The sequence below is a fragment of the Paralichthys olivaceus genome, chromosome 5 (genome assembly GCF_024713975.1).
Source record: "Paralichthys olivaceus isolate ysfri-2021 chromosome 5, ASM2471397v2, whole genome shotgun sequence".
Classification (NCBI taxonomy): domain Eukaryota; kingdom Metazoa; phylum Chordata; class Actinopteri; order Pleuronectiformes; family Paralichthyidae; genus Paralichthys; species Paralichthys olivaceus.
The window spans coordinates 6,721,513-6,746,633 of NC_091097.1; the positions used below are offsets into that span (position 1 = coordinate 6,721,513).

Sequence of the window (25,121 nt, forward strand, 5' to 3'; positions counted from 1 at the left end):
TTAATTTCAGATGCATGAAATTGCACATTCATAATTCTCCAAGATATCAACAAGGATTGAAACTCCCTGTCACACCATGGTAAAGAAAGTGAAAAAATTCCCTGATGCATCCTTCCACAACGTTTAGTGGAAATTCTTTAACTGGAACTTTGAGTTTACTACTTTGGCTCATGTCCCATCCGTGAAGGAGGTAATGATTATTACCTACGCTGCGGCCAGCCACCAGGGGGCATTCGAGATGCTTTGGCTTCACTTTCTGGGAGTCATCAGGTCATCCATCTTTTGTTGTCTGTGGGTAAGAAGGGCGGAGTAGTAGAGAAAACTTGATTGTTTCACTTCACTTGAACATCAGATTCTGTTTGTCCCACAGTCAGTGCTTAGTTTGTTCAGTCACTTTCTTTGTTCCATGTCGTGTAAGTGATATCAACAATGTTCTATGAAGTCAACTTCAGTGTGATGATGTACGATCACTTTACCTTGCCCTGTTTTTGCAGATATAATGAAGCATGTTTAAAAAAAAGCTGGTGTGATGCCTCTGATCAGCGTCAGTGGCCTGGGGTCGTTCACCCATCAACCCCGCTGCCAAGTGTGGTTCATACAACTGTCTGTGTGCAGGGGAAAGGCTTGATTTGTCCACGCAAGTGTCTACATATATGTTTGTATGTGCATGTGTGAGCTGTTTGTCTGGTTATCGTATATAGAAAGTCCCACCAGGATGAGAAAGGTTGAGATGATTAGAGGGGAGGAATCATGCCCGGTAATCTGTAATCAAACAGAGGTGAAAGTGTGTCTCACAAACACTAACGCTGTGTGTGTGTGTGTGTGTGTGTGTGTGTGTGTGTGTGTGTGTGTGTGTGTGTTCTGTCTGATCATTTCAGCCTGTTTTCTATTAAAAACAAGTTCGAAGTCATAAAACCAGGTACGTCAAAGGGGCACAAAGTAGTTTTTCATTGTTTTTGAGAAACAACTGGGGAAAACCTTTTATTTGGGAATAACTGCTTTGTAGATTATTTCAAAACTAGTTGTTTTAAAGTTTGTACCATTCAGGGAATACCTGTGGGAGTTATGGATAAACATATGAAACTTTGCTTTTCGCTGGAAACCCTTCTTCCCCCCATTACCTGGAACCTAACTTTAGACCCCTCACCTGGGCACTGAGTCCCCTGACCTGGTTCCCAGCCTGCTTCCCCTGCTACACCTCCTGGATTAATAGAAGTTTATTATTTACAATGCACATCTATTTATTGTTGCTCACATTTTTACCTCTGTGCAAACAACTTTATTTCTTAAAGGTTACAACTTGCTGCTTGAATTTAGTAGTCGGCAGAATTACAAGACACATTGTAATGATAATCAGACAGGCCAATGCATATGTTTTAAATCCAGTGTGAAGAAAACCAAAATTGAAAAAAGGTCTGAATAACACTTAAGCTGCTGGTGCAGAGTCCTGCCTGACTCGATTGTTTTATTTCACAAAGCTTGAGGCAAAGTTTCGTTATTGTTTTAAAATATAATTTATTAGGAAATGTTCCCCTTCTTCTCCTTGTTGTGTCTCAGTGCACACTATATCACGCAGATAGGCTATACATGGCCTGTGGGAAGAGGGAATGTGAGTATAACCAATGTGTTGCATTAGCCTTAAGATAACAATCAGTAATAGATGAAATGAAGCAGAAATTACAGCCTCGGGTTTCAGGTTTGAATCAGTTCATAGAGTTTTGCACGACCGGTCCTTGCAGAAGTCGATGCTGATGTTGTTCTGTATTTATATGTGTGATTCTTCTGCTACGTACATTTACACAATACAGATTTGTTTTCACGGTTACATTGTAATGGGAAACATAGTTGCTTTGTGGATTATTAGTGTTTTTTGATTAAAGGGAGTGCCACATCTTTGTATGGCACAGAAGTCATAGGTTTGAGGAGGTAGGACTTTGACAGAAGAGACCAGACTTTTTTCAGGCAACCAAAGCACGTTGGCTGTGTTTGGGAGAAGATCGTGATTTTGGTAAAAAGTCAATACTTGCATCGTATTCATCTTTTCTCGAGTTTTAAGATGTTGTTTACTTTTCTTCAAAACTTTCAAAGTTTCTTTCCAATTAAACCACTGCGGTCGTGGTTATGTAATGGTTTAATGTGTTTTTGCAATGAATTGACAAACTTTGAAAGATATATCGTACATGTAAGCACTTAAAAAAAGATTAGAATTGATTAATCTGTGTGACAGATTTTTATGGATATTTCCATCGTGGTAAGACACTTATTTATTCTTAAAAAACTGACTAGAGCTGCTCTTGTAAAATGTAAATGTAGTATTCCCTCAGCCCTCTTACAATATTTCAGCAGCATATTTTAAATTCACATCCCATTTTTTTCCTTATCTGATTTCATGTGGGCTATTACTAGTTCTTCTTTTTCTCTTCACAATCGTGACAACATCAGGATTTATGGAAACTAATGTTTTCATTTTTAAAACATGAGACAAAACACACATTTCTGACTCAGAGTTCCTCAGTACAACCAGAGCAGGTTGGCGTGAAATCAAAATCCTGGATCACTGATCCACTTCTGTGCAGAGACATTTTGACTGTAGCTTCAATCAATCTACATGTGCACTCATTGTGATCTGCTGTCCTGAAGATGGATTTTTGTTGAGTGACGTCTTTCCACACCAAGCAGGACGGAGTGAGTGTGTGAATGTTTTTCGTCAAGCTCCAAATGGTGGAAATTCTCCTTGTGATGCCAGAATACCTGAAAAATAAATATACAGAACATGATGTGTGCGGACACACACATACAGCTGAGGAACAAACTGGAAACATCAACTGTTTCTTCCAAGATCTCTATCGGCTTATAGTGTTTGTGTTCCTGTTTTATCTGTGTTTTCGTACATGTCGCTGCAGGGTGGGAAATGTGTGGAGCACATGAGGAAACCATCCAACACAGCACAAGTTAAATCAACCGATCCTCGTGTGGCCTCTCCCCATCTGCCTGTATCCCATGTAGAAATAAGGGGACCACCCTGTCCCAACTCTTCATAGACAAGGATTTAAAAAGGAAGAAGAGTCAAAAAAAAAAAAAAAGACTGTGCTGGAGCAGGAGTAAGCGAAGTAATAGACTTAAGAGTGATGGCATCCAGCTGCTGGAGCCCCCGTCCTTAAACACCTCACCCTGGTGGATAGCACAGCCCACCAACTCAAACACGCCCCAACACAAACCCTCATCAGTCACTTATTTTAATTTATCACACTGCACTTGTTGCTGTGGGATCAGCTGGAAACAAAGAGTGTTTTGTCCCTGCCTAGAAATACAACCCACTGAATATCACACTGTGCAGCATACATCCTAAACTCTGCACAAACCCATTAATCAAACCATTTACATACAGACCCGTACTATTTACACCTTCAGTATAGAACAGGTCAACTTTTAGTCAGCTTCACTGTCTAAAGTTGTACAAATGACAGCTAATCAACCAGATAAATGACTTCTTAAATAAACATCTCTCTTCCGGCCTGCAGCATTAAATTGTTCCCATTTGTTTAACCGTCTATTTTTAGATTCACAAAAAAAAAAAAAAAAAAAAGAGAAAACCTCAAATATGTCTCTGCACAGCGGTGATGCAGCAGCTCCATGAATTCTCATGCATGGATCTGGTTTGCTGATTTCCTGCTCCACTGCAAAGTGGTGTGGACAACATGGTTGACTAATGAAACGTTAGAGTGAGAATCGGTGGGATTCAGTTTGCCCACATCCATAACTCCACTGTCGCCTCCTATCAAGATGAAGATAGATTATTTTAGGGCAGGGTTTCTTTTTCTTTTCTCATTTCAAAGTCAGAGAGAGAAAAACAAATGTGGGAGCATTGATGTAATATATACAACCTTCACTTTATACATAGAACAACTCTTTTTTTCTTTTATAGTAGAATATGCTGTTACATGGCGAACAAGGCTGAAAGTTCTTTTTTATGGAAAACAAACAAGAAAAATAAAAAGACATTTGAGCCCCCAGTGAATCATCATTATTCAGTGTGTACCAGAGGAGATATAATAAGGAAATTCTATAAAGCAACACTACAACAAACAACAAAGTTTCTAATTTGCTGCAAAGGCAATGTTTTATGTTCTGCCTGAAGTGTTTAAACTTTGATTTTTGACTTTTGAAACATATTTGCTCTCAAAGAACAGGGCTTTTTTTGAACTGGGTTTTTGCAAAAGAGTGGATGTATTCAAAACATCTGCTGATATCTATTATATCTTCCTCCATCCCCGACACACCCTCTGGTGTATTGGTTCATTTGTTTTCTTGTTACTTTGCAAGATTTCACAAAAAACTATGTATTTCCATGAAATCTGGTGGAAGGGTACAGTATGGGTCAGGGAAGAACTCATAAAGTTTGGTGTGGTTCTGGATCAGTCCATTTTAACAGGGGGTTTACTTGTGCTCATTTTCTCTTGGAACTGGATCAGGGGACTAATCCAGAATTTTCTTTATCACTATCTTTCCATTGTGAGATGCTATTATGGTGTTTTATTATGGTTGTGTTGCACTATTATTACACTATTGCTGTATATCCAGAGTTTTTCTTATACATACAGAATATTGGAAACACTTCATTGTATTGCAGTCTAGTATAAAAAAACATATAATACAGAAACTATATACAGAAACTCAACATTATGTTAAAAGTTCACTGTATAAGGATAATAAAACAGACATTGTATTAGAGCTTACAAGTGTTCCTAATAAAGTGGCCACTGGGGGTATTTCTCCTGTATGATTTTGCATCTGTTAGGGGTAAAAGTACGTGAAGATGTGTGAGTATATGTGTTTGGAAGGAAAACATTTAAATTATGAGCAGACGAGATGTAGAAAGCGATCTCTTATTTCAGGATTACTATGTTGACCTGTCCGTCCACCTCCCACCAATAAAGGAGCTCAGGTGATCAGAAACATAATGACTTTCGTCGTTTGAACAATTGATGATGCAAGTTTTTTTACTCTTTTGTTGCTTTTCATCTCAGCTGAAAACATCTGCAGGCCACAAATGTCTCAGGTCACAGCGGCCGAGTGTTTGACAACCAAAAGACGAATTTTCAGGGGGAGTCTTTCCTTTTGAATAGCCTCCTGTTTTTCGTCATAAGTGCATAGTGTAAATGTCAGTACAGCAAGTGTTGATGGCGGCTCACAGCCCTATTGGCTGTATACTGTAAGTTCACTAATGTCTGAGACTGGCTGAAGTATTAATTTATTGATTTTGAATTGCTAGTAAAAGCATCTATAAACACTGGAGTGCCAAAACAGCAGCACAGACATTCGTCTTACTTGATAACTGAAGGTGACTGTTTCTTTACGAGTCCGTGACGTAGTCCTGTTTGAGTTTTAACGCTCTAAGAATATTTTAACGTCTTTGCTTTCACTACAGCATAGGCATGTCTATCTCCTTTTTATCTGTTTAAAACTTTTTTTTTTTGCCATTTCAGCTGACTCGCACTCCTGATTAATCTTGACAGAGGGAAAAAAATGTAGTTTGATTAGTGTCTCCACATAAGTGCTCCCTGCTGATGAAATTAAAATTCTGCAGTCTATCGGTCACAGACATCTCAGCCTGGGTTGGTGCAGAAACCAGCCACACAACAGTCAAGTAAAAACAACTGAAGTTGTTCAAAATTGTGGTGTTTTTCATCCAAAGTTGGAGACATGTGTACATTAGGGACTTTCTTCTTCTTATGTCCTCCACTTATGTCATGTCTTTTTCTGTGGAGGATATATCAAAGTCTCTGACACATAGCGGGAACCCCCCCCCCAACACACACTGGACCCCAGAATGTTTGAGTGTTGATGAGACTGCAGAGAGCCGCACTCCAGGTCCAGTCCACCTTCACATATGGTCTTGCTTTTGACTGTGGTTTTGGCTGTGGGTCCGCCTCTCCATACTTTCTGGTTTCAGCATTTCATTTTCATTTGTGTGAGGTTACTTTCACAAATAGTTTGGGGGTGTTTTGGGGGAAGAGGGGGAAAAAAATGCATTTCTGAAGCCAAACATCAGATTTATGGAACTGATTGAGGACGTCTCCTCCAGGGATGTTTTAGGTCTGCAACATCAGCTTTGGGAATAATTTGAATAATTTAAAATGTTTCAGTTTATTGTTATCAAAGTGGGTTTCTCTTTTTGTCTTATGTTGTCCAGCCATATAAATCCCAAACCCAGTATTGCATTATAGGAACGTTTGACAGTTAGACCTTTTTGCTTTCTTGCCAGTACCATCAGCAGCCATTTAGCTTCCCATTTAAAGTCCATGTAAGAGTTGCTGGTAGTCTATGATAACAGCATCAATCTTTTCTCACTGTGCTGCCAGCAAGTGAATAAGCCAATGAGAACTTAAACAGCTTAAATAGCCTTATACAGCTCCAGGTCCAAAAGGGGTGGCTGTGGCTGAGGGGGTAGAGCGGTTGGCAGTCAGATCCCAGTCTGTATGCTAAAATGTCCTTGGGAAATATTCTGAACCCCAAATTGTATAGAAAAAGTGCTGCCTGTAGATGTACTGTATGAATCTGTGTGTGTGAAATGGCAATGGCAATAAAGTGTACTGTAAAGCACTTTGAGTGGTCATCTATATAAATACAGAACACAATTAGACCATAAAAGTCTGAGACCACTTTCCTGTTCACTTGAATGATCATTTATCTTTGGCCTTGGATATGAATCCCAGGAGCGTACCAGCAGCAGGCTTACTGAACCTACGTCGTCATGGTAACAACAGTGAACAGTCAGGATTTCACAAGTGAATATATTTTGTGGATCCATACATCCGTTCCAACCTCGTCTTGATGTAGATTTTGTCGCTCTGTATATTACCTCAGCTGCAAAAATAAAAAGGTTTGGAAAAATCTAAATATCAAGGCAATTTACTGCACTAGATTTAAAAAATTTTAATCTCCAGAGGGTTTGAAGAGAATCACCTCCAGCTGTGCCAACTATTATCTTTTCTTCTGATATAATTATAGAAACGTAACATTTTGTGTTCTAACAACCTAGAATACCTATCCCATTTCTCACCAGGGTCAAGTGGGATTTATTCAGTATATCTCGTATGTAAACATGAAATTCGTCTCTCATCGTTAACAATTATGTTTGCTAAATTAAATTTTATGAAACTAGTGTCGTGCCCGTTCTGTTTGGAATTTCTTTCTAGAACTGTATTGACCAGCTCCACAGAACCATGAAGCAGCACCTGTTTGTTCAAAGTTTATTTATATTGAATGTATCGTTTGTCCAAATCGCACCACATTCTACACTGCACTTCCCCTAGGTCCTTGACAATACACACCCCAAGTGTGAAGCCAATAAGTTGAATGGTTCTCAAGGTACGTGAACTGCAGACGGAGATTTCTGGCATTATTTGATGGAATAATGACACTGACCTATATGATGTCAGGTTTCTTTGATGAGAAGTGGGTCAGAACATGTGGACATAAACCCTTGCGCAAGTGATCAGTAGACCCCGGTTTTAAATTGCCAGGCCTCCACTTTGTTCAAAACTCACTATTTCGTATTTTGCTACTGTATCAATGGCAATTTTAATGAATTTAGTTGAAACAAACACTTTCCCAAGTTTACAGAGCCATTAAATATTCTTTACACACTTTATTTAAGAATTATAATCAGCCAAGCAATTTCAGGTTTTCGTTTTTAAAGTGTAACATGGAAATATAACCTGCTTTCACTGTGGGACCTTTTTTACAGGAATTTGAATGAACTACTCATACAATGAATCTGTAACTAGCCAAATACAAACCAGACACTTGATGCAATGACATCTCTGTTTATTGTATTATAGATGCTCATTTCATTTGCACACATTTTTTGTTTTTGTACATTTTATCGTGTATTTCTGTATCTGGTATCAACTCTAAGAAATTCACATTTACATAATGCTTTTTACATTAGTAGGTAAGTAGGAGTGACATTCAGTTTTGTTTTTTTCAGGGAGCAGGTCCTGATCCAACTGTATGGAGTTAGCAGTGATAATATCACGGAGAACCACAGTGAACCTCACCATGGGTTTCATGTTACTGCAAATTACACGTCCTGTTGCCTCTGAAATGGAGGAACATGATGAAACTGACTGTACACGCAAAAGATCCGCACAGTAGAGCGCATTCCTATTGACTAACAGCATGTGAGACCTTTAGAGACGTCTAAGGTGACATGTATGTTTTCATAATGCTACATGACCCTTATAGTTACCAGTATTTATAACATGTTAACGTACAGTATGAATACACATATTTGTACTGTAAGTCTCCATATTGTTGCCAGGTTTATACAGTTTTATTTGCGTCTCTGAGGTTCATCTACTGCTTTGACTTCTGTTTACTAAAACCCTTCATTAGCTCTCAAAATATCCAACAAATGCACATAAGAGCATAAAATAAGTGGAAAAGAAATGACAAAAAAATATTGTCAAACTTCTAAACATAAAGAGCAAACACTGTACACAGGCACTTGAACTGTGGTACACTCTTTGAGTGCATTCATATAACATCTAATAAGTGCTACAAAATAACATATCAGTTAGAAAATATACTGATTCCAAAAAGTGTAATACTATTCATAATATAAACAAATAGGAAACGTGTAAGGACAAAAACAATTAACAACAGCAGAATGAGGGCAAACGTATCAAAGCCTTATCCTCGAATGTGTCTTGCATATTTTATGTTTATTCTAGTTGTACATTCTTACATTGTGTGTGTGTGTGTGTGTGTGTGTGTGTGTGCGCGTGCGCTTCTGGAGGTCTGATTGGGCCTCAGGGGCAGGAGACATAGTTTTTTTTTTTAATCAACAATCTGGTCACTCATACTGTAGCAGCGTCTGCTTTAATGTCACTGCCACAGCGAGGATCCAATGAATCATACCAGCTCTTTCAGTAGAGGAGTGAATCATCCACTGTAGTCCTGTGTGTGTGTGTGTGTGTGTGTGTGTGTGTGTGTGTGTGTGTGTGTGTGTGTGTGTGTGTGTGTGTGTGTGTGTGTGTGTGTGTGTGTGTGTGTGGGGTCACATGTCCACACCAAACGCTTCTGAACTGTGAGCCAAACACAGCAGTTATATTTGTTTCCATTCATGTGACTGCTGCAGCGATACAGGATGGATGACATGTGAAGAGACGAGACAGTTGTCTTGAGGTGTCGATGACCATGTGACCGATTCATACAGAATATAGTGACTCGCTATCTTTATCATCCGCTATCTAACTGAAGCGTCTTATCAATCTATTGCTCTCTAAAATGTACACAAACCTTACGTCTCTAATTTATTTGCTTTCTTGGAGAAAGTTGGATGAGTCAGTTGATATGACTCAGCCACAGGTCAAGTTATGGCATGTAAACCTCCCTTAGAAAGCATAACCTGTTGTGTTTGACACCTTTGTTCTTCAACTAAATATAAAAGATACTGATTAATGTTCATTTATCAGCCTCCGAGGTGCTGGTAGGCACCTTTCCACAGAGCTAGGGGAGCTTTTTTCCCCTCATTCTCTGTCCAAATGCTAAGCTGGCTGTGGTCTCACTCTTCTCATTTAAGTCATCCAGAAAGCAAATGTACATGCATTTCAACCTCATCTTTCTATCTTTCTACTCTCTTCTATTCTATTCTTAACCTAACATCTGCTTTAAGCCCGTCTACCTACCTACTCTATCATTCCGCTACAGAATCATCTACAAATTGTTTACAGAGACCCCCTGAGGATCTCGTGACTTTTTTTATTTTTTTTTTTACCATACCACAATACGAGGGACCCTGAGAAGGTACGTGCCTCCATAGGAATGAACTCTAAAGCATTGCTGTCGAGCTCGGCTACAGTTTACTTCATTTAGTATGTATCTATGTCGACTGCTTGTACAGTTACTGCAAGCAGCAGGTGGTGGCAGCATGAAAGAGGACCTGTGTGATGAAAGGTGTCATCCGGCCTAAGAAGTAAGCCTGGACTAAGTGCTTTTATTTCACCATGGTGATATAGTAAATGTCACTGGTCTCGGTCTTGAATGGGGGATCTTTAATGTCGTGTCGAGGCTTCAAAGGGGGACGGCATCACCCCTCCGTTGTCCGCAGCATTAATCCAGATGAGAGGTGGCTGAGCCGAGTGGAGCAGAGGCTAAATGAAGCTAAAACCCTGAGGTAATTGCTACCTGCCTGTCAGGAAGTCTCTCTAATGGGCCCTGTGTGGACGTGAGAGCTGTTAACACAGTTTATTGGGCTCGATAGACGGAGCTGTACGCAAGACTGCAAGGATGAGAATTCGGAGATAGAGGTGGGGGGAGGGTGAAACGAGCCTCTGAGGGGTGTCCCAATTTTTCACTTAGTGAATGTAAATTATGAAAGATGGGATTCCTATCCAGTCTTTTTTTTTTTCCAGTCCAAAATTCATTAACGTGTCAGTGCAATGAGCAGCTTTGTAAGCTGGCTGACGGATGACGTCGCAGCTCCTTTCAGATAGCTTCGCTTCCCTTTATGTCAGCTCGTCGCCAGAGCCAGCAGAGCAACGCGGTCCAGAAATGTTTCTCTGATGTTTGCACCTCCAGGCACTGCTGCTGAATCGGCCACGTAGCCGCAGAATGAAATGAATGCCCCACAAACAAGAGACAAATCATTTTGGGTGTGTGACAGAGTCGACGTAGACGACAAAGTGCAGGAACAAGCATCTCGCTGAGACAAACTGGTTATTTGCTGCTGCAGACTTGGATGTGATTAACCTGTCTCCCCGAACATGAGTCAGTTGCATCTCAGACAATGATGCAAACACTTTTTAAGACAAAACGTCATGAAGCATGTCAGTGGTTAAATGATAACAGATCATGGAACTTCAGAGGAAGTTGGGAGTGAGTCACAGCTCCCCCGCTGGTTGCTGTATGACGGCGGGGGCCTAATAGAGTGAAACCCGATGGAGAGAGGGTGGGGAGCCATGGAGGAATATGTGCGAGGGGAATAAAGGCTGAAAAGAAAGAGGAGATAATGGAGTACCTTTCTGCCTATTTACTTTCCAGGCACATATGTTTCATGGCGGAGAAGATGGAAAGCTTAACTGGCAGTTAGAGAGAATGATGTTAAATGTCAACATTAGATACTGGAGTATTCAGTTAAAAGCAGGATGCACTGGCATATCTAGTATAATGTCTCTGCAGGGGCATTGGTACAGAAAGTGAATGATATTGCTGTAGAGGTTGTGTCCAGGCACACTGATAGATAGAGTCGGACTCTATACGCAGGGATGAAGAGTCGGACTGAGGTTCAAAGCCGCTGGGAGGTCCATGCAAGTCAACTCTTTGCTTTGTGGCCACTTCAGATGAGAATCAGAGTCAGTTTCTCTGCAGTGTGTGCCGCCCCTCCCTCCCTGCTCTGGTTTTGGTCCAGGGTCCAGGTCCACGCTCTCCTCTTCCCTGCCTTCTGCTCTGATGCTGCCCCCTTTTCTCCCCTTCGTCCTCCTCAGACTTCAGGGGGAGGTGAGTCGGGCTGGGGGCCGCCATCCACCCTCACCACTGCAGGGAGACAGTACAGAGAGAAATGTCAGGCTCTGGGGAAAAGACATGCAGGTCATTTGTGGTGGTATTGAAATCAGCTGTGGTTCATTTCTCCTGCTTTTTTAGATCTTATTCACATTCTCACTTGTGCTAACAAAGTCATATTGTGTTTCCCACTGAGCAGCTCCTCTTTAGTAGGTGCTTTGATTAAGGGCACCTTGGTTAGTTTCTGATTCAAAGGCAAATATTTTAGATTATAATTTCCTTAATCTACCAAAACACGCATTTACAAACTTCCTGATAAATGAAATCCCTGATGATCACATTTTTCCCTGCAGGGGGCCCTGTGGTGTCACTCACTCATCCCAACCTGTTTAACTGAAATCATTATAGGCCAAATAAGGATGGGAGACAAATTCTCTCTTTTCCCACAAACCTCTTAACCTGCTGTCAATTCAGGGGCGCCATGGAAACGCCTCGGGAATGCAGAGGCATTTCTGAGAGGACCCCTGAGTCCGGTGGGAGTTTTCTCATCTTTATCAATGCATCCTTGTGCCAGGGAAGTGAAGTACAAGAGGGTTTATTTTAGAGCTTCAGAAGAGGGGGTTTCTTTTGTACGTCGCCACAGGCTCCCTCTGTTTACGTTCTTTTCTCTTCCTAATAAACTTGTCATTTTCCACATACTTTACTGCACTGAGATCTCCATACTCTGCCTCTCTGCTCAATGTATCTGTGCACGTTGGTTCTGTCAGATGATGGTCACAGTCCATCGCACCCCTCTCTCTTTCTTCCTGTTTAAACAGGCGCTCTACAGACACTGTCAGTGACACAGAGCAGAGAGACACTGTCTAGAGCCTGGATTCAGGCATATAGGCACCTGTGCTTTAACCTCAGTGTTTCTGGAGTAGCATTGCACCTCATCTTGGGGGCAGCAGTGATAAAAATAACCACATAATAGAGTCCAACCTCATTCCAGGAATCAATACAAGCTGTCTTTCACTGAACCAGTTCAATCAGGTCTACTCTGAAATGTGAACTCCCAACTGCAGCAAAGCATTGTTGCCCACTTCTCTCTTCCTCTCTCTTTTTTTAAATCAGTGCACTCAGGCAGGCCTGATTGGATCCTAAGCCACGGCGAAGCTTGGAAATTTGCTGACTGATGCAGAAATGGAGACGGCTTCATGGTAATCACAAGAAAAGATACTGATGTACTTTTACTAATTAATAGAAAAAATATATTAGTTGTTCCTCATTTCTTTACTTTACTTATCACTCTCTGGGGCCGTGGTGCATTGCTCAGCTTCATTCATTACTTTTTCACTTAAACCCTTAACTTAACATAATCTATCCATGATTATGAGTCAGTGGGCTCCTGGGCACAGTTATTTAAATGTAGCTTTAGACATGAATAACAACATCTCAAAGATTCAGTTTAGATTTGGGATCATCTGTTGTTGAGATATATGGAAGGTTTTTTTGTTGCTATCAAATTAATCAACATTAAGACATTAGACATTAGCAGCAGAATGTAAGAAATAATGATTATTGATTCTTTCACAAACTAACTCATACAGACAATGGATTCAGTGGGCTCAAACTATTTAAAGAATTTCCAGGAACTTCCCTTTATCCAACATGTGAAGCACAGACATCGGCTTACAGAGCATATGTGAAGGAATCTGCTACAGATGATATCATTTAATCCTGCTGACATCAGCCATTTTTTAACAGCGAGTCAGAGTGTTTTTAAAAAGTAAGGAGGAGATAGAAGCTTCAAAAGTAGATTTGTTCGCATTTCAGCTCAATGAATCCAGGTATTTTGCTGCCAGGGAACCAAATTAAACCCCATACCTAGTATTGACAGATTCTGAAGTGTCAAGACCTCCCCACTTTTGACTGTTACCATGGCCAAGAAGGTTATGTTGTCATGGCCATTTGTCTGTTTGTTTCTGTTATTTGGCAGGATAACACAAAAACTACACAAATTCTTAAAACGTGGTGGAAGTAGTAGGGAGTAGGGGCGAAGAAAAAGTTTCACGGTGGGTTTAATTTAATTGGGCAGGTGCAGGAGGTTTGTTTTTTAAAGCCATATAAACTCTGCTACGAAGATCACAGGATCATGATTACAGCAGCCCGACACCTAGCAAACTCTCTTGACATCTTTGTCTGTTTCTTCTATGAGTGTGACAACGTTTTTTCACGAGGAGATTTGCTTCCTTTTTGTTTCTTGATTTTTTCGTCTATCGCGCATTAGAAGCATCATCAGCCCCCCCTGGATTCTGTCAATGAACATGTCCTCCCAATTAAACCCATATAAGGTTGGGTATACTTTTCCTCCTTCCTGATATGTGAGGATGACAAGCAGCTATGAGGCATCCCTCCTCTATTACTGAAACTGCATTTGTAATTCATTACATGACTCAGCTCATTGTTACTGTAACTATCAGCCGTATAATGAGATAGTGTTGAACTCCTGCGGGCCCCTGAGGCTTTCATCCACAATCACAAACGTATAGTAAAGCTACGCTGAATCTACTTGATGATGGTTGATTGTGGTACTGAAATAAAGCCTGATTTATTTTGCTGTGGCATTCAGCCAAAGTTGTGGACTTTCAGCTGCTTTTTGCAACAACCCTGAGCCTCCCTTATACTGACAGTTGCACTGGTTCTATTTTGTGTCGCCTGTGAGGTCAAACACCGGGCAGGAATACACATTTAGGGCGATTTGAGTGAGGGGACAGAGTCCTGTTTAAATTTTAAACTCATTCAATATGCATGACTCAGAGGGGGAAGCAGAGAGCAAAAAGAAGGTTTTGGGGGGGTGGCGGTGGCTGGTTGTTGTTTTTAATGGAGATGAGCAGACAGAGAGGAGGCTGAGCTCCCCTCATGTCGGAGCTAACCCCAGTGACTCAAGCTGGGAATAATCTGTCCGCATGTTGTCAGTCAAAACATGGGGCGTTTTCATTACTCTATTCCTCGTTTTTAAAAGCTTATCCATCTTGTTTTGACTGAAGGTGTTACCATTATTTTAGCTGCCAATAAAATATGGTTCGTTGGAAACAGGAAACCCCCTGTGATTATCGTGGATTTATTCTGCGTATTTCCCAGCCCCTTGTGCATTTTAAAACATCCCAATCGGTTGTGGGAGAACCTACAACCCCCCTGTGTGAGGGCGCCGTTAGCTGCCTTTTTATTGGCTTCCGCACCCGCAGACAGTGCTAATGCCAATTAGCACATGCTAAACGCTGATGCTGGATCAGACTTTGAAAGGCAGTGAGACGGAGACTGGATCCAGTCTTGTAACACCTGCTAATGAGCCAATCAGTTCATGAGGCTACAGGGTAAATGGGGCAGTCATCCTCTCAATGAACCAATCATGAGCTGTTCCTCCAAAAGAAATTCCTTTTCTTCCCCCTCAACTTGGTTTTTGTTGAGTGGAAGAATGGAAAGAGGGACTCAAACAAAACACAAAAAAACTAAATAAGCTTTTCCCAAGCCTCATTAGAATGTAATGGCTATCCTACACAAAACACAGTGCTGTGGATTGTTTCAGGGAGGATTTGTTGGCTGTGTGGCTTGTTAGCACATTATTATCCCTGTAAAACCATTTCTTAGGCTTTGCACAAAAACAGCCTATGGAGGGAGACAAATGAAATCCAGAGAAAGAGAGTGAGGGAGAGAATCATCGATGAATAACAAGATCATGACTGAACTTGAGACGTCTTCTTCAAGTGAAAAGCCTCTCAGGTTTATGAGTATACATCAAGTGAGAATACCGCTTTCATCTCTTTAATGTACTGTAAGTGCTATTTGAGTACTAAGGGAAGATATACTGCTCTTTGTTGTACAGAGGTCACATCTCACTGCAGCAGCGTTTGCTTTTTATTCCTCACTTGGCTGTTTAAAGGTTATCCTCCTTCTGCAGCCGCTCGGTGCAGCTTCCCCACCCCGCAGCCGATCCTTATTTCATCAGTGCACAGTGTTGGTGAGCAACATCTCTAGATCACATTTATTGATTAGGGAAATATTCAAAGAAAATAAACATCTACAGCAACGTTTCTACTGGTCACTAACATCCACTAACATCTGCTTTGTTTCTGCAATGAGAATAGATACATTTGGCATTCACTCACAGGTCAAATGACTGCAGTAGATGGAGGTTTAAATCAGTTCCAGCTCTGATGGCAGTGGTGGAAACATGATACTAGGATGAACATGCTAATCTCGTCTTCTTCCTCTAGATATTGGCATTCTGGATGCTGCACCTTTTCCTGTGCAACGTTATGACTTGACAGGCGTTTCGTATCGTTGCAACACTGGCAAGAGAGCAAGGTTTCCGACACGGTGCTTTGTGATGTCAAACATGACTCAACATGGAAAACAAACACAAAGGCAAACTCCTCTACTGGCAACGGGAAAGGAGACCAATTTTAAAACTTTCAAAAACAATTTTTGTGCATGCACTAGTTCCTTAAACATGTTAATCCTCAATCTGAAAGTATTGTCCCTGAGAAACTGAGAACTTTATTTACACTAATGTTTGATTTAAAAAATACACTACCCAGCAGTTTTAGGAATTTACTGAGCTATTTGAAATTATGACACAACATTTTTAAAATCTGATCTGGTTTGGGGCTAAAGTCCGCAGGCAAGGAAACTGAACCGTATTTAGAGATTAATTTATTTGACAAAATATTAAATAAATACAAACAGATAACTGTAAAAAGAAAAGAAACTTAAAATGTCCTTTTTAGAGAGTTTATCTCTCACAATGTACTGCACTAAATAATATGCTTCATCATAGATCGATAAAGTGCATAATGTTGGTCCCTTCAAACCAGGCACAATCTTCTGAGTTCATCTTACAAAACCTTATAGATTTCCCTGCTTTGCCAGACTACGTGGCGAAATCTGTCCGAGACCTCCACCCTGAATACTTCACGAGTTCCCTGAGACAGATATAGACATGGAGGAGTGGGCAGATCAGTAAAGGCGAATATAGATCAAACATATGCAGTTACATGTCCTCCTTACATCAACACTTCTGATATGTACAGACTGAAACCGTGATACGTCTGTCAACGAACCTCTGCCTCATATTGAGAATATAATGGTCTTCGGTACATATTCATGTTTCTGCAGTGCCTCACAATCGTAATCTCTACATTCCTGGAGTCTTATCCATCATGCGTGCATGTAAGACTTGGCCTGATCTTTCTGCTATTGGCAGCTATAGGTGTTAGTCAGGTGATATATTGTTTTTGATCTCGATCCTCAGAAATGTCTCCTCCATCTGAGGAAAAACTACACACGATCCCACCAGAGCGTATTGATTTATTTGATCATGAATTTCTCTGGAAGCAAGAATATGACAACGTGAAAGAGGAATGTTTTCATGCCTCGTTTTAAGTTAGAGTTTCTTTGACGAATACGTATTTAGATCTCTTCTCTTTATGCACACTTTATTATGTTAATGTCTAAAGTTGCACATCTTCAATGATCCATAATGACAGAGTGGAAGTGGTAAGGTAAAGATTGATTTCCAGGCTCACCTATCTGTTCCTGTGTGTGTAAGTGTGACGGCTGAGTCTGGACTTCAGCCTGGGCCTGCTGCTGCTGCTGGTGCTGCTGCTGCTCCTGCAGACTCTGACTGTCCACCGAGATGCCGCTGTCGCTGTGCAGCTTCTCTCCCTCCGGCGTCACCATCTGGTTGTTCGTGGCCGCTCGGTTATTTGCTGCCTGCTTGTTCTGCTTGCAGCTATTCCACCTGCGGAGAAATGGCACGTCAGAGGATACGATACAGATATGTGAGAGTATCTGATTGTTAAATATTTTGATTTCACAGCTATAGAGCGATGACTGTAACATCAGCAGTTTTTTTCCAAGTGCAAAAATGGAAGGGATTGATTATTCTGTGTGTTTGTCTTCTTGCATCTGCAATCCCAAGCATGTCCTACATACAGTAACTGAATATTACTTCCGACACATCAGCTGCATTTTATTCGATATGGGAATTTGACACTCTTCACTATGCCCAACAAATAAAAACTTGTATCTGTCGTCAATAAACATAAAATACATTAACTGAGTGGCCAAACAAACAAAATACAATTTATTATCATAAGTATCATCACACAATACTCAATGTCTTCTACATGGATCAACACCTGGTGAAGATGTTGAATTTCCCCCCCGATATGGACCTTCTAACCTCATTCTAATCATTCTATATTTGATCTGCACCAAAATGTAATGCATTCTTCCCTGATCCATACAGTACAGTGTAAACTTGCCCAGAAACAAACCAGCCAACATACAAATAGAGGTGGGTGAAAACTTTTTGGAGTACAAGTGAGTGTCTGACTGTCAGAATAACATGCTGTTGTCAACCTTTTCCCAGAATCAAGGACTCATTGTTAGACATTACTATGAATTTCAAAGCTAAATCTGCCGTTATTGTCTTTGAAACTTAAAAAATCAATTGTTTGCCTCAGAATGGAACAGAAATCAGGAGGATAAAGATGCTCTGATAAGCTCCAGAAAGGATCCTCTACTGAGCTTTTTATTCAGGAGAAGATTGAGTCATGAATCAATGATTAAAATATTCATGAAGTATCGAGTGGTACAGTACAGTTAACACCTCTAAGTGTTTACTTATGAAATATTGGCCATTGAGGAACTTCACATCATACGCAGTGTGTTTATGTATGACATAAGTGCACGAGGAGTTTTAGCCAGATGTGTGCGTGACTGCTGATGAATCTGGCACTCAAATTTCCCCTGGTCGGCACTTTTCAAAAGAATCAATGCCTCTAATGAGCTTGTTTACTTGCTCCAAATGTGTTTTAGCACAGACTTGTATCTGTCTGCCTGAGTGCTTGCATGTGTTGTTGCATGTCCTCACTAATGTGTTTGTGAGTGTGTGACCTCTGCAATGAGGTCAAACAAGAGTTGACTTTCTTTTTGTTGTGGTTCTTTTCAAGAAAAAAGAATCATGGTGATGTGTGAGTGATTCTCAGAAAGTGGGTCAAAACCTCTCCCAGTCGTGGCAGGCCTGAATATTTCACCAGCCACCTTCCTGCCGTTTTGTAGCTCCGGGGCGAGATCTGTCACTCACCCACCAGACTACCACCACTCTGTCCTAGATTATATAGTGATGGACGTTCAAAACCCAATTATGCTAATGTCTTTAGCCACACAGAAGCTTTTCATCTTAGTCCTTTCCCCCCTCAAACTGACCTCTTAAAAACAATGTACGCCACCAGGCCCACCACCACTGCGGCCAGGATGGAGCAGTAGATAGGGATGAGGTTTTCGTTGAGGCCGTGGCCGAGGAATTGAGGGGAGCCGGCACTTGACGTGGTCGTCTCTCCGCTAGGCAACGGGCTGTCGGAGCCATCCGGGGGGAAGTAATTGGTGAATGACGGCAGTGACGGACCCATGTCAGAGGTGGGAATTATATCTGTGGGTTGGTTAGGATCTGTGTGGAAGGTGAGAGAAAGAGCATTGATGAGAAAAGAAATACAAGATACAATATGTATCTTTATCTGGCAGTAAAGATGATGACGCTGCACTTTTTTCTCAAAATCAACAATTTTGATCTTTTCAAATCATCAGTGACTGTTATAAACCATTTTGTAGCGTGCAGTAGTTTCCCAAATTTGTTAATCCACAGTCAAAAAGTACCGTACCTGAGATATACTTTGTTTATTCACACCCAGCTTTTCAAGATTACCAAACTTTTATATAATAATATAATAAAAAATGAAACTACATACTTTTGATCCAATTTTTTTTATATCTATTACTTATATGCCTATACTTATATCTGTAGTTATGTTAGGATATGTGGGAAAGAAAATGAGAGAAAGGAGAAAATAATGACACCAAGATACAAAAAGAGAATGAAACAAGACTAAGATCATACAGCCACTTATTGGTGTTGAGCATATATGAGGTTTTATTCATTTTAACCATTTAAAGGATATTTACCTTAATAGTTTACCAACAGTTGCTTACTTGCACTCAAAACTAAATTCCAACCTCACAGTCAAAGTCAAGTAAGAATCAGACACCATTGATATCTGCACCAATTCTTCCAATAGATATTTCAGTTAGGACCAACTGACAGATGTTGCCGTCTCTGGAGCTACACAACTGACATGACATGACATGACATGACATGACATGACAAGACACTTTCATATCTTCACTGAGAGCTTGTTTGCAAGGCTGTAGTCACCGAATCCCCAACCAGATGTTCGATACAGCACACATGCGGCATCTGCTTCTGATAGAAAAATGGGTTCTGGCTGCGTTGCCCGGTGCAAAAGTAAAAGGAATGTTCCTCTGTGAACAATCAAATATCTGTGGCCACCAGTCCAACTCACACCCTGTCAGCACCCGGCACGACTGGTCTTCTCTCACCACATCCCATCTTTTCTATTACTGCACATTGCACAACATTAAGGTCATTTGGGATCATGCAGAACAAAGTCTGGGACCACAGAGAGGTCATCACTTTGAGAAGCAGGAAGGCTCTGGACTACTGGATGGATCTGCTTTCTATCATTGCTGAGCCTGTAAAGACGAGCCATTTTCAAATTGTGCTATTTCCTCTTTCTGTTTGAGCTCCATTAATGATTCAGTTTAAGTTGCAGCAGCACCGTGCCCACTCTGACGGTCATGAAGTGTCCTGAAAACAAAGTTCATCCATCAGATCTCTCCTACGGTCCTGTCATATTATGCTTCTGTTTTGAAAAGTGCTGTATGAAACACTGCAGCGATTCTGTGCCACGGTAGAAAGGTCCACCATGATTTCTTCCCTCGGGCTTCGGTAGCAAGATGAGGAGACAGGGTCTGTCCGGCCGAAAACTCCTCAGAGTTCAGCAGACTGGTGGGGATAGAGAATGTGCAGCCTGCTTCAGATCTGAGCCTGTAATTCCCAGCAGAACCTCAGGCTGCTCCTCATTAGCTCCGTACTGGTGCTCACAGGATTAACCCCATGGAGACCCCTGAGGCTTTCCCCAAGGCCAAAGACTGGGACTTTCTATCCAAAACTTCAAACCAGTTGTGACGCAGGTTGCCCCGCTTCTGTTTTTAGCTTCATGAATCCCAAGTTTGATGGATAAGAAAATGATTTTGAGTGAAGGAATCAAATCAAACTGATTGTCATGTTTTATAAAGTACCAGTATTTGGTAGATTATATGTCAATGTCAGTCTCTAAGGTGTGTAAGAATTTACTGGATGCATTAATATTCAGAATATGTTCAATTAAGTCATGGTTGAATTCACAATGTGGAAATGTATCAATTGCAAAATGGATGTATTTTAGGTCACCCGAATAATCTGCTGTCTAGTAATGCATATGCTTCCATTTTTATTTGTTGCAGGGTATTCTGTGTTTCTGCACCCAACCCAAAGCACTGGTGGTAAATAGATTTGAATTTTCAGTGCTCACAGCTTCACAGCACCGAAAAAACATATTTCAATAATTCAATAGCAGTGTATCTGATTAGTGTGAATAATCCACAGAACTGTCAACAGTTTTCATTGGAACCACTTGCAACTGAAGAAATCATCCCAATGAAAACTTTTGGCAGGATTATAAAGGGATCAAGACATTGTTTTAACAAAGACATGTTATTGTTGGATTTTTACCACCCCTGTCTGTTTGCTTATTGGCTTCTCTATTTTACGCAAACACTACTGAATGGATAACGATCAAACTTGTTGGAAGGATGCACTATGAGAATAAAAACAAAAACAAGCATGTTTAGGAGACTGATACAAATCCAGATCTAGTGAATTTAAGTGTGGTTTCATGAGGGGGCTGTTGGACCGGTATGCACTCTACTGAGTGCCATTCTTTTAATGATACATTTCATTGATTTTAGCATCTTATATTTCAACCACTTTTACTTTTGAGACAGATATATCAAAATCTAGATAAATCCCCTCAGAAACCACTGACCAAATACAGATACAATAATAACATAAATTAATAGTGGTATTAGTTTGTGGTAAATGTGAAACATTATTATTTATGTATATATATATCTATACATACATATTTAAAGCATATATCTAAGACACTAATTGCTGTGAACACAGATGTGGTCAGATGAGAGTCTACCAAAAAAAAAGGCATTCATTGGACCAGCATGGACAAACGCTGTCTACAAGGATATTGTCTTTTCACTGACATGGCAGATAGTCAGGTTTCTCACATTGATTTGTTGCATAATTCACACAAGGTTGCTCCCCTTAATAGTCCGATGGGACCTTGATGGGCAACTTGTGTGGATGTATTTGAAAACTTCTGTTGGTCATTAAGAGTCTGCATTGGTCTGTGTGTCTGTGTGGTGATGACGGGGCATTCCTACCCCCCCGTGGGAGAGATTGGTTTACTGAAATGTTAGAAAATATCTTTCATGGACAGAAAAACACAGCACATGTGCGCGCCATAGTTAGAAACAGAGAAATAATGCAGAGGCCTATTTAAAGCTGAGCTATTGATTTGGTTGGGTCTAAAAGGAGGCAGCATTTTAGAGGAGTGGAACATGGTCGTCTGTATTACATGCTTTTCTTGACCTTTCCTGGGACGTAGTCAGGTTTCCTCAGCTCCGCCATACATCATCCGGCTAATGCAAGCCTGGCTAATGGTGTTAGCTATGCAACACGAGCTTGCTAATAGAATAAATTGTGAATGGAAAGTGTGAAAGTGAAGGGACGTATGCAGGATTAACCTTCATCCTTACAGCTTTACCTTTATCACACTGAGTCATCCTAAACAACTCTAAGTGCTTTTCTTTAGTGCAGGAACATTCCCTTTATGCACCTCTACACATGCACTAGTTGCACCACAGGACTCACTATAAACAGTTTCCCGTTCTGAGGAGAGATGTCACATAACAGTGACTCAACAGGGCTTGAGCTTAAAGCACAGCGCTCCACATTTTTAGTGAAACTCCTCCTCTTTTCTCCTCTATTTTTCGGGGCTGATGTGGAAAACACGGCCAACAATATAGACAAAAGGCTGCATACCTCCGCTGGAGCAGAATGGGAGCTTAAAGGCGGCGGTGGAGATTTAACAATTTCATTTTGGCTTCAGTGGGTTTAAAACACTCATGAAACAAAATAAAACTAGCCCAGGATTTTATGAGCGTGGGGCCTTGTGGGCAGGGGGATGTGTTTATAAGTGGGGTGTAGACGAGAGGGGCAGAGAAAAAAAAAAAAGAAAAAGATTTAATTTTTATGGGCCATTGAGGTCTTTATGGTGAAGTTAACCCAAGGGTCCTGTGCTGAGGGTGATGTCTCAGCTGCTGCCAGTTCAGGGCGGAGATGAGCAACTATCCCACTCGGCACATGTACAATGATCTCTTTATCAGCCGCCAAACACTCTCCCTCTGTCTCAGCTCAGCCTCTATCTCAATCTTCTTCAGTGTTGGTCGTCTGACATGCACACATCCATCTCTCTCACACACACACACACACACACACACACACACACACACACACACACACACAAACTACAAATTATGTGAGCGCTGTCTTCTGTTAGGGAGGGTTAATTGGGGGAGCGGAGGGGAGGGCAGACAGAGAGGCAGAGTGTTAGGAGGGGGTGCGGATGAACAGAGGAGCTGCTGTAAAGTGCTCTGATTAGCAGGAGTAATTATACTGCAGCGGTGAAGGCACTGAATGCACACTGGCCACCTTCCACCACTGTGGAAGCCGAGCCACTCAGATGCCACTGTGGGATGTGGGGAGGGAGGGGGGTGGGAGCGATGAACAGGGTAATAAAGAGAAAAGAAGTCGTCTATCTGTTTTTTTTATCTTTTCCCTCTCTTGTTCTCGAGGAGAAACACTCGAACAGACGTGCAACACTTCACGTTCTATGCAAATCAACGCAACCCGGACACTGAGCAGCTCCGGCGCTGACGGAGAGACTGAGCGAAACATGCAGGAGGAGTTTTCAATTTCAGATCAAAAGAGGTTCACACGTGTGCAGTGTCCAGAGTTTAATGAAAAATGTAGGGGTCAAAACGCACTTGACAGGGCCAGGGGAAGAGCGTGCATGTGCCACGTTAGCCTGTTTGTCTGCGTGGAGCAGCCAAGGACTGAGCCTGTACAGTAAGAGTGTGTGTGTCCTGTAGTGAAGTGGGGGTGCTCATGGAGGTCACTCAGCGAAACCTGAGCACGAGCAGAAGAAATCCCAGGACTCGTATCGACCCATCATCATAGAATACCAGCACAGCACATATGCGGCAGCTCTCTCTGTCTGTTCTTATCTCCGTTCCTTTCTCTCGCCGTTCCTGTCTCTGTCACTGTATTGCGTAAATTGACACTTGGTGACAGCTTGATATGAACTGGGGATTTGGGGATTTGGGGATTTGAAAATGCCCCAATCATATCTTCTTTCCACTTGTCGAGGAGAGACAACGACAGGAGGATAGGAATTAAAAAATATCCACTCACTGAAAACACATTGAACAGACAGGATGGGAGTATCAGTGAGGCCGCTTCCCGTTTGCTGCAGAAAACATATCTGTATGCACAGTCATCGCAGACCACCATGGAAAGCAGGGAAACATCATCTCTGCCACATGTGACTGCAGCTATTACCCACAGACCCAATGGTGCTATGTGACAGGGCTCCTCTTTCAAATGGAGCGACGAGGTCACTTATCGTGCCATCTCCAGTCGTCACCGTTTTCTGCCGCTAACAGTGCCATCGCTCGGGACCGGACGGGTCAAAGGTGATAGTGGCAGCATGGGTGGGCGCTGAACGGGCAGCAAAAAGTTGTATTGTGCCCTTATTGTACATCAGATATTTATGATTCATATTTCGAGTGCTCAAGGGGGCAGCTCTTTTTTTTTGATGTCTGACAGCTCTGTCACGTTAGCCCAAAGGGTCTCAGAGTGTACATGGCTTCCTTTAGCTTGCTGAGAAACAACAGAAGTCTTGACTGACTCATATCACTGTATGAGTCTTGTTTGAATATGGGTGGAATCTCGGGCCTGATGGGGAAAAAAAAGAAAGAAAGCAGAGTTGGCGAGGAGAAGAAAAAAATTGATTCCTGCCTTCTCGCCTTGTGAAATGTGGTAAGCACATTGAAATCCTCTACCGACTCTTCAGATTACTGTAACAAGGACGTTTTTCACATGACTCTGCTTCTTTTCTACATGATGCAAATGTTAGAGCACAGATGTGGATATTGCGCAAACATTTGTATTTGTTGGAGAGGAGATCAAATAGTTTGGTTTTGAATGATCCTTCTTCCCTCAGCATTTAAGGGAATGCTCAGTGAGGATGACAATGCTAACATGTGAAAGTTCAGCAGATATAATAACAATCATGTCCAATTCAGATTTGCATTAGTTAGCATGTAGGCATTAGTTTACCCATCCAAAACTTACAGCTGAGGCTGATGGGAGTGTCATTGGTTTAGTCAGATACTGACTGTTGCTATTTATTAAACAGAATTCCATTCACAACGTGGACATTGAGAGTAAGAGTCATGCGATGATCAATATCAGATATATTCCTATCAAATTTGATATTAATAAATCCAATAGGCTCTGAGATATCGTAGTC

General features: G+C 41.3%; 1 protein-coding gene across 1 annotated transcript in view; it reads right to left on the minus strand.

Annotated features, from left to right (window-relative positions):
- Positions 1–7,813: 7,813 nt before the first annotated feature.
- ngfra (nerve growth factor receptor a (TNFR superfamily, member 16)) overlaps positions 7,814–25,121 on the minus strand; it is a 34,139-nt gene continuing 16,831 nt past the window's right edge. Inside the window, exons 4-6 of the mRNA XM_020094194.2 lie at positions 18,763–19,003; positions 17,076–17,290; positions 7,814–11,541 (exon numbers count right to left, since the gene is read on the minus strand). Of these exons, the coding sequence (XP_019949753.1) occupies positions 11,489–11,541; positions 17,076–17,290; positions 18,763–19,003 (509 nt within the window). The 3' untranslated portion in view covers positions 7,814–11,488. The remainder of the gene's footprint in view (positions 11,542–17,075; positions 17,291–18,762; positions 19,004–25,121) is intronic.